The sequence below is a fragment of the Prosopis cineraria genome, unplaced genomic scaffold, assembly GCF_029017545.1.
Source record: "Prosopis cineraria cultivar Desert tree isolate PC_DT_omini unplaced genomic scaffold, ASM2901754v1 PC2, whole genome shotgun sequence".
NCBI lineage: Eukaryota > Viridiplantae > Streptophyta > Magnoliopsida > Fabales > Fabaceae > Prosopis > Prosopis cineraria.
Genome location: NW_026555333.1, coordinates 30,962,541 through 30,972,873, shown reverse-complemented (window position 1 = coordinate 30,972,873; position 10,333 = coordinate 30,962,541). Strand labels below are relative to the sequence as shown.

Sequence of the window (10,333 nt, the reverse complement as noted above, 5' to 3'; positions counted from 1 at the left end):
AATTAATGGTTGATTAACAGAAGTGGGCTTTTGCTCTTTTAAAAAATAATTTAAGAGTAAAACTATTTCACTTATAAATATCAAATATTTAATACTTTTAAAAAATAAATAGGGACAAATTTAAACCTCAGCCCTACGTTACATCTTAAAGTTTGTTAGGATTTTAGTTGAATAACATCATCGTCGTGGACCTAATACGACATTTTCCGTTTTACTCTTACTGCTCCCATCTCTGAGAGCCAAGTTGGTCCCGTTTTGAAGAGCAAGCACCTAATAAGAGTCCAGGCACCTTTCTAGTTTCTATTATGTTGGACCTCCTCCTTGTATTGCCCTTCGATGGCTCCCAGTTCCGTTTTATGTAAACAACGATGATTTCTAACTGAACCAAGCCTTTCTGCTCGATTACTTTCCCCAGGTTTGGTTCCTGCCCAGAGACAGTGATCCGACGGTGTTACAGGGGGAAAAAAAACCGGTCAGGAGAAGTATATATTCATACGACTAGTTCGCCTGGGCAGAGGAAAGAAAATTCAGAAGCCGAAAACCGTACTACTCATGACCTGTTCACTAAAACCCTAATTTGTTATATATATATATATATATTGATTTTTCTTCGTTTATCTTCAACAATTTTGAGGTGTTCTTCAGATTATGGCGTCATCGTCGAGCAGTGGATTGACGTTCAAGCTGCATCCCTTGGTGATAGTCAACATATCGGATCATTATACTCGGGTTAAGTCGCAGATGAAGCCGCCCATTGCATCCCATCAGAGAAGCACTACCTCCGCTAACACCAATGCTACTGACGGAATGGTTTCGCTGCCACCTAGGGTATACGGATGCGTGATAGGAGTACAGAGAGGACGCACTGTGGAGATCTTCAATAGCTTCGAACTTCTTTACGACCCTTCTACCCATTCCCTCGACCGTTCTTTTCTTGAAAAGAAGCAAGAGCTCTGTTAAGTATTAATCTTTCCCCTAATGATCACCAATTCGAATTCTCTCCGTTAAAGTTTGGTTAAAGGATTTAATTTGGGTGGCTCCTACGAATTCTCTACTCTGCTGGGTGGTTTTTGTTTTCCCTTTTACTCTTGTAGTCTGCTTATTGAACTTCTTTTTCTTCGGTTAAACAGACAAGAAGGTTTTCCCTCACTTCTACATACTAGGATGGTATTCAACTGGGAGCGATGCCCAGGAATCAGATATGCATATTCACAAAGCTGTAAGTTCACATTATTGCTTTGCTCTTATGAATTGATAAGTGTATTTGTTTTTCATTCATGCTCTTACATTCGTGTCTTTCTTAGAGTCTTAAGTTCACAGGTCTTACCGCTGTTCACATTTATGTATATTTAGTTGCCTCAGGAAATAATTATCTAATTTTGTTTTCAGTTATATATTATAGGATTCATATTTTGTAAATGGATATAATTTTGTAATTTGGTTTTTGACATATTCTAATTTAGCCCATTATTTAAAATTTGTTAAGCTCCTAACTCTCTTGATAGCAGCCCCTATAATGTGAATATTGTGCCAAAGTACCAAAGAAAATTCACTGATGGATTTGCTTTGTGTAACAAATATTCAAATTGAATACGTTGCATTAAAAGAGAGTTCCGGTTGCATAGAATACTAGAACATTCGCAAGAAAGGATAACATTCCCTGTAGTACAGATGTCAATTAGAATTTAGCGAGTAGAAGAATTGAAAAAAAAAAAAAAAAAGCCTTTATCATCTGTAGATCCGTGAATGATGCTTTAAGTATTAATTGGCAAAGAATCCCTTTAGGTGCAAAGATTAATTAAAAGATTTATTGTGCCACTGCCTTGTACTTAGTTTGTTATGACAACTCACCAGAAGAAAGCAGAAGTAAGATTCAAAGACAAATTAAATTATGCATTTCTACTTTTCAATTGGATTCCTTGCTTTTAAACTTTCGAGCATATCCTTGTTTTATTGAGTATACAAGTAATTAATTTGAAGTTGTTGGATGCCCTATGCATTTTAGGGTTTGAAGTGGGTACTTGTATATACTTGCATGTGGTGGAACCAATATACGTTATCATGCAAACTGTAGAGTTAATGTTTATTGTTGTCTTTTTATTTGCATTCAAAATATGGGCACCAAAACTATAATGAGGAAGGCATGTGAGATTGACTAGTGAGGTTGAAAACATTTTTGTATCCAATTGCAAGTGCCTCAATGGTATAAGATCTGTACTATCCCAATGTTTCTCTTGGAATTACTGTTCTGTCTATATGGAGAATTGTCATTATTGTAACAATTTATTTACTGAAGAATTCAAATTATAATCTAGTGGGGAACTCAAGAGTTTAAAATTTGTTTGTTTGACTGGAGTCTTATGTAACTTGGGGTTTAAAGGCTGGAAGTGTTTTATTTCTTGCCAACTATTTGAGGCCATGTTGGTAATCTGGGACATTGGGTGTTTGCCAAAGGATGATTCTGCTTCTGTTAGTGTAACCTTTTATCTTACCCTTCTCAATATTAGTGGTGATTGATAATTAAATATCAATTGTGAGTATGCTCCAATTCTGTAGAACTTCAATCAAAAGAGGCTCCATATTTGATTCAAAGATCAATTCACAATATTCAAGCACCATAAAAGTTAAAAATTGTATTCACGTGATTTGGTTCTTTAGTTATATGTAACATTCGATTCTTTATCTATGAGATCTACAATTTTCATTTCATTTAGCTGCACGTTATATGAAGGAAAGGGAGTAGTCTTACATTGCATTTAGTACATACAATGTTAATGATGGAAATTGAAGGAGAAACAGAAGAGCAAAAGGGTAAGGGAGCTGAAAAAAATTCTAAAATAATTAAATGGTTAATCTCCCAGCCCTGAGTATGCTGTCTGTGTGAGACATTGTTAAGTTTCCTATCCAATTGTCTGCTCATTTATCTTCTGGTTGCCACAGCCCTTAGGTACTTAACTCCTAGTATTCTTCAGTTATTGAGGTCTTTGTCTAAAGACGATAGCAGGCAGCTATTCTTTATTAAGTGGTGCTTTGGGTTGCTTCTTTATAGTTCCATTGCTGTGTTCTATGGATGGATTTATGTAACACCTATGGCTTTTGTGATTTTTGGCTAGTAATATATTACCATGAAATGTATTATATACACTGTTGAATCTTTCTTCCACAGCATTTTCTTTGTCATTATCTATTGTTGATGGAGTTTTTCTACTTCAGACTTAAATTCACATGGTTTCTTTAGTTTATTTTAAATTTTATGTATTCAATTTCCTGTAGTGTCTTATGGTATAGTGTATATATTGTTGTAACAGTTGATGGATATCAATGAAAGTCCAGTCTATGTGCTTCTGAATCCTTCAATCAATCATGCTCAGAAGGATCTTCCTGTCAGTATTTTTGAAAGTGGTATGTTATCTGCACCATTGTCCCGTTTATTGTGTGATTATCTTTTCAATTGCTAGTACGTGTTTTTGGTTGCATCCTAATGGGAATCTGGATTTCCTCTTGTAAGTCACTGTAGAGCCAATCACTTTAGCGGGCAAAAAGACAAGAGAAAATATAATTATTTGCCCTTTGAGGGGCCAGGCTCACAAGAATTCCTCAAATCCTGCCTACGTTATTGTCTATTATCACTCAATTCTCGTTCACCTCCTCCTAATAAGGTTTTTGATTTTGATTTTCCCAGTAGCAGTTTCCACTTATTCCCCACCCTCTCTGGTTCTTCCTTCTCTAAACCCTTTTCTGCTAACTTGTGCTTTCCCCTAATACCTGTACTCCTATTCATTGCACCGTTCTTTTTAATTGTGGAGATCTTTCACATTATCTTTTGACAATAAGTCACATTTCTAAAATCTAGACAGTTAATGGATATAAAATTTTTGCATTACTACTGGTGACTTTTTCCCTTATGATCGGTCTAGGGATGTTAAGTATTCCTTCTGACTAGATTAATTTCTGAATTTTTGCTGCCCCCCCCCCCCAAAAAAAAAGATTGATTTCTGAATTTCCATTTAGCCAATGACTTTTTGTAGATGAAAATAATAGAATATGCCTATTTAGTCAAATGATTAACCCACTGTGCCGGAGCCAGCTAACAAATTTTACAAAAGGAGAGAAAAAGGGAAATGTAAAGGTCCTATAAAATAGAATTTAGTTGATATGAGTAAGAAGTAGTAGGGAAGTAAAAGAAAGAAATGATGATCATAAAGTAGGAGGGAGCAGTTAGATAGTGGTTGACTGAAATTTAAAACTGAAAAGCTGTGAAAGTAGCAGGCAAGCCTATTGTGGATCTGGTTTTGGAAGAGAACCAGCTTCTCAAAAGTTTGCAAATTTGTTCTACTCTTGGGTTTTCTGTGTATGTTTAAGTAAGGGAAGGTGCTTGAGTGAATCTTTCTGTGTAATGTTATTTGCACTCTCTTAATTTTTTACTATTGAATGGAGAAGGGCACCTTGTATTTACAATGATCTGGTCTATAGGATATTGTTTTTGGCCCTAGAGATAGACAGTAAAATAAACAAATCTGGTCCTAATATTCAGTGATAATAGGAAAGTAACTCGAGAATATTCTAACTACATTCTATGTCAAGAAATAAATGATACATGAAATCATAGAAGCTTTATTTGTGTAAAGCTCGTATTCTCATGCTTTATGTATCTTAGTTGGTCACATTTTACCTGTCTTCTAACATGCTTATTATGATGAGCCTGAATCCTCTTCTGTTGTCGTGGGTGCTTTCTATTTCAACTGAAGAACTGCATGTAATAGATGGAATTCCGCAGCTGATCTTTGTTCGCTCAAGCTACACTATTGAGGTTGGATTTTCCTGACTTTGCTGTTTTCTTTCACCTTTCTAGTTACTTTTCACCCTATAAATAAACAAACTTGGCTTATCTCCCATCCCCCATAAAAACCCAAACTCTTTTGAAGACTGTTGAAGCAGAACGAATTTCAGTTGATCATGTTGCACATCTTAAGCCATCAGATGGCGGTTCAGCTGCTACTCAATGTGAGTGTTTTTAATTGACTCGTTCTGTTTTGCTTAGACTTGATGCCTATCATTAAGCTCATTTTCATTGAATGGAAACAATCCTTGATTTCTGATTTTCATTATGCTATATAATATGGCATCTTTGCAGTGGCTGCTCACCTTACTGGTGTACACAGTGCTATTAAAATGCTGCATAGCAGAATTAAGGTGCTGCATCATTATCTTCTTGCAATGCAGAAAGGTAAAACCGTCTCATCACTGTAACTATAGCATATCACCATGAGATATGTTTTCCTTATTGGAGGTTTTTTTCCTTAAAATATTAAATGAAAGCTGTTGAATGTGTGTTAAAGCCGTTGAATCACGTTGCATATAGTAGAGGCACACAGTGAATGCCCAATTCCTTTGCATATTTGGTCTAAACAATGTGGGTTAGGTCTAGCATAAGAGGTTAGTCTCTCATAATGAGGTGAATTGAGGTTTAAATCCTTGTTGGAAGAGGTTCTCATATTTAGTGCTCAATTTTGTTTCGAATAGGATTGCTTCTTATAGGTGGATAGTTGTGTGCAACCAAAGAAAAAGAATTAATAAAACTATAGTTTTGGGTTCATAATTGATTTTAGCATGTGATAAAGGTGTTTGGATATATTTTCAGAAAATCATGGATTCTTATTTTTAGGTATACTCAATCAATTTTATAAATCAATTATACTACAAAACATAATCAATTATATTTAAAACCAATCATATAAATCAATTTTATCCACAATCAATTTTATCTAATCTTAATCCGAACACACTGGTGATGGTTTTTGAAGTAAAAATTAAACTTGTTTAGAATTCCGTACTTGTTGAATTAGCTAGTTGCTTGTATCCACCAGTTCACTAGCACAAATTTAGCATATAATATTAATGTTAGTTAAGTGGGATGGGAAATCTATCCCAAAAGCTACTAGCTATTGAGGTGAGGAAACCAACCTACTTAAATACCCAATTAGGCATTACATCCTATTTAACATGGGACTTGATATCCCATGCTACCAAAGTCTTCATCAATTGGCTCCCCATAGAGATCTAATGTCTCGGCTACTGTACTTCATGGCACCTAACTTGGCCTTTAGTTGGTCAAAACCCTTCTTGGGTGGCTTTCTTTGGAGCCACCAACAACTTGGTTTTGATACTTATTGATGGATACCTAAGTGGGATAGGGAGTTGTATCACAAAAACTAGCTATTAAGATGAGAGAACTGATCCACTTGAATACCCCATTAAGCATCCTATACCGTTGAACGTGGGACTTGGTATCTCATACTAACAAGTCTCCTATCAAATATTAATATGATGATACATGATATCAAATGTTATTATAGTACTAAATTTTGTTTAGTATTCACCTAAAAATTAAAATATATCAATGAAATAAATTGAAAATATATCTATGATTTCTTAAACTAGTTGGTAAGAGATATAATAGTCCATGCTACTATTACCACCTAATAATGCTTAGTGCTTACTCTCTAAGAGCCCAATGTTTTGAAAACCGGATCGGATATTGAATCAGAAAGGTCAGCGGTTCATGATTCACATGGTCCAATTAGATTGGACCAATGGTCGAACCGGTGACATATTAATTAAATAAAAATATGCAACTCCTAACACATTGGGTCTTACCGAGAGCTTCGACTGCAATTTTCTTTGCAGCAAAACAGTCACAAATCACTTACCCATTATACTGTATCATTGTCATTGCCAACATTAACAAATCCTTAAAAGAAGTGACTTCACAATTTAATGTCCAATAACGGAATGAAAAATATCTTCAGATATGATTAAGAAAATTGAACTCAAGTCTCTGTTTTCCCTCTTTTATATATTTTATTTTCCTTCTTTGTTTATTTTTATTCTTGTGGGTTGAATTGAAGCTAACATTAGGATTAAGGTGTGTTGTACCCTTCTTCAATACATTTTCATAAAATAGGAAAAGCAAAAGTTATGGAGAAATTGAAGGGACTAAGAGATATCTGTATTTACAAATGACTCAACTAGACTATGCTGACTCTCACTCTCATCCTCTACATATTCTAAATTTTATAATCTCTTAATGACACTTGTACTTCTTACCTTGGGTTCTATAAGTGACTCATTTCTTAACCGACAAGACTATTAAATTATATCTACATCTTAGCATTTTGCTCAAAAAAAGAAATATCTACATCTTGACAAATGGAAACAAATTTTCATTGTGTCTAGATGTTAATATGTATTTGACGTATTTTTAGTGTTTCATATCATTGGTGATTAAAAGAAAAATATAATTGTACTAGTAACACTATGCGTAAAAGTAGAATAACATCATGGATAAATTGGAAACTTTTTTTTGTTGGTGATTTTTTTTAGTTATGGGTAGATAAATTCTCAGTTAAAATAAAAATCAAGCAATGTTACTCTTTGATTACTTAAAAACATATTGAACGTAAAATAAAAATGTTCAAAACATGCTAATAAGAAAAGCACATAACAAATTAAAACTATAGATTTCAATTCAAACTAAATATCAATATCCATTTCCATTTTGTAACTATGATTGTCTATAAGCTGTTGTGCTGTATTAGAGCGTTTAAAAATACACCTGTGTTTTTAAAATGTTTTAAATCATATCAGATAGAAAACGACCAATGATACAAATGTTGCAGTACATTGCATACCGTGAAGCATAATTTTCTATTGTGCACTATAGTTTTTTATGCATCTGTTTTGCTATCAGTCTACATGAAGCAACAGCCCGATGTTTTCATTCCCGTTGTGTTTGTAATCTTTAGATTGGAACATTCTGAAACAATTATAATGGATACGTTATTTTTTACAAAGCAGGTGATGTACCTTGTGACAATTCTCTGTTAAGACAAGTATCAAGTCTCCTGAGAAGATTGCCAGCTATTGAATCTGGGAAATTCCAAGATGATTTCTTGATGGTGAGTGTATTCCTCTCCTGGGAACTGGATGACATGCCTGTTCTCTTTTCTTTTCCTTTTTTTCCCTTATAATTTTTGTGTATGTAATATGGAAATGGAAGGGAAAAAGGAGAAAATATTGGCTGCCTTTGCAAGAAATGGAGAATTACTGCTAGTTTGGATACATAAAATAATCAATTTTGGATGTTAAAACCTTGGTTTCGCAAAATATATCTAAACACTTATATTATATGCTAAAATTAATTATGAACCGAAAACCGTAAAAATATTCAAACACTCTTGTAACATGTCAAAATCAATTATGAATTCAAAACTATGGTTTCTGGATAAATTTTTAGGAGAGTATAATTAAAACGCTAAATTGAAAAGCAGGTAATGGTAGTTTGAGATAATTTTTGAGTTCATAATTGATCTTGGCATGTATTGGGGTGTCATGTTTTTAGGTTCATAATTGATTAAGCAACAATTGTGTCTGGATATTTTAAAGAAAAACATAGTTTTGAATTCCTAATTGATTTTGACATGTAATAGGGTGTTTGGATATATTTTTACAAAATCATGATTTTACCTAATTTTCAATTATACTTAAAATTAATCTTATTATAAATCAATTATATCACATAACGTAATCAGTTATATTCAAAATCAATCTTATTAATCAACTTTTTGTATGATCAATTTTATCCAATGGATATCCAAATGGACTTAGTTGATTTATTACTTGAGGGTCCATTTGGAAGTAGATCGATGGATTCCTCTCTGGTTAGAGCTAGAGAGCAGTGAAGCTTGGTGGTTTGAAAATTGGTTTCTTCACTGACACTGGAAGAAATTGAAGTAGGGAACTTTATGGAATCTAGAATTTGCGCAGAAAATTTTTGCAAACCGAATTGACATACTGGAAACACAATTTATTTAGGGGGAACGCCTAATTGAATAGAGCTTCATTAAATTTTAGATGAGTATTACTATTAGTTGTTTCTATCAAGGTTTCATGCCCTCATAGCATATGATGAATGCAGTGCAGCTATATTTATCACTTTTAGAAGCTGGGTTGTAGGCTTTATTAAATTTTGTTTTGTTTTTTTTGGGATCAGAGGCTTACAATTTTTTAGTGCTTGTGTTGCAGTTTCTTACATTACAATATCTGATTTGTTTTCTGCCTTTTGTAGGAATACAATGATACTTTACTGATTACTTACCTTGCCATGATGACCAACTGCTCAAGGTATGACAATGACATGTTAGCAATTGTTGCTTTGGCTTATTAGTATTTTTTTTTATAGGTCTTTTAATATAATTGTAAACCATCCTCAAAAATTAGTGCAGTTGAACCAGATTAATAAGTTGATAACCGTGTGGAAGTGAATTGGTTGCTTGATTCCTTCAAATTGCTGGAAATTTTTCTCCTCTTCTCCCTGATTCCTTAGCTTGTGGCTTTTGTTAGTTGATAACCAGATTAATTCTTGTTAAATTTGCATTAGGTCTTCTTATAAAATTAATGGTGCATCATTGTTAACTTAAAGATACCGAAAGCTGTAGAGAAAAAGTTTCTACACATTTTTGCAACTTAATTCTTTTTAAAATGTCCTTGTCTCTTTCACTCCCTTTGCACAATGAGCTATACCAATCAAAGGGCAATTTTGGGTAATTGTAAAAATTTGACATTTAACTAATTCTAACTTAATTTTTTTAATCTTATAAAAGTAGTTCATAGGGTCTCATAAAAAGGATAGGACAGAATACCACGCAAGGGATGCACCATTATATGATGTTTATTTATCCTGCAGCGTGGCCTTGTATCCCCAGGCCGATGTTATTAATGAATCATTCACTTTGTTATTTGTTTTGTCCCTTTCTCTTGCTGTAGTGCAATGAACGAACTGGTCGACAAATTCAATATTGCATACGACAGGCATAGCAGAAGGGGTGGGCGAAGTGCTTTTATGTGAAAGCTGCGTGACTACTCATTTGTTTGTCTTAATGACATCCTTGAAGCTTGAAGAGCTTTTTTCTTTTTTTAAAAAAATTAATTTATTATTTTTTTGATACTGAATCATGTTTGATATCTGTAGATGTAGAATTACCTATTTTTCCTGTGTTCTTTTGACAGTATTCTGTTGTAGGATTGCTGGAATTTATTTAAGGAGAAAATCACCATGTTACTTCTTGCCTATCAAAATAGAAGAGTTATTTTTGCAATTTTTTTTAATTACGAGTTCTTTAGCAAAGTTTAGGGTAAAGTATTTAAATAATGTTTAATATGATTTGCTACAATGGTTCCATGAGTGACTATCCATTTTCATTTTTATTTAGGATTCCCATGGCCCGTATGTCAAATGTTGATGTTACATTTTAAGGTGTTGTTATAATCTTTA

General features: G+C 33.6%; 1 protein-coding gene across 1 annotated transcript; it reads left to right on the top strand.

Annotated features, from left to right (window-relative positions):
• The first annotated feature begins 203 nt into the window (after positions 1-203).
• LOC129303517 (COP9 signalosome complex subunit 6a-like) lies at positions 204-10,115 on the top strand. Its single transcript, XM_054942892.1, has 10 exons — positions 204-543; positions 646-955; positions 1,131-1,219; positions 3,309-3,402; positions 4,749-4,810; positions 4,926-5,004; positions 5,135-5,227; positions 7,858-7,958; positions 9,128-9,183; positions 9,826-10,115. The coding sequence occupies exons 2-10, from the start codon at positions 649-651 to the stop codon at positions 9,905-9,907; spliced, it is 963 nt and encodes a 320-aa protein (XP_054798867.1). The 5' UTR covers positions 204-543; positions 646-648; the 3' UTR covers positions 9,908-10,115.
• Positions 10,116-10,333: the final 218 nt, after the last annotated feature.

Coding starts and splice junctions, on each gene's coding strand:
- LOC129303517 (XM_054942892.1), top strand. CDS start 649: ATGGCGTCATCGTCGAGCAGTGGATTGACGTTCAAGCTGCATCCCTTG. Junction 1,220..3,308: donor ATATGCATATTCACAAAGCT/GTAAGTTCACAT, acceptor TTGTTGTAACAG/TTGATGGATATCAATGAAAG. Junction 7,959..9,127: donor TCCAAGATGATTTCTTGATG/GTGAGTGTATTC, acceptor TGCCTTTTGTAG/GAATACAATGATACTTTACT.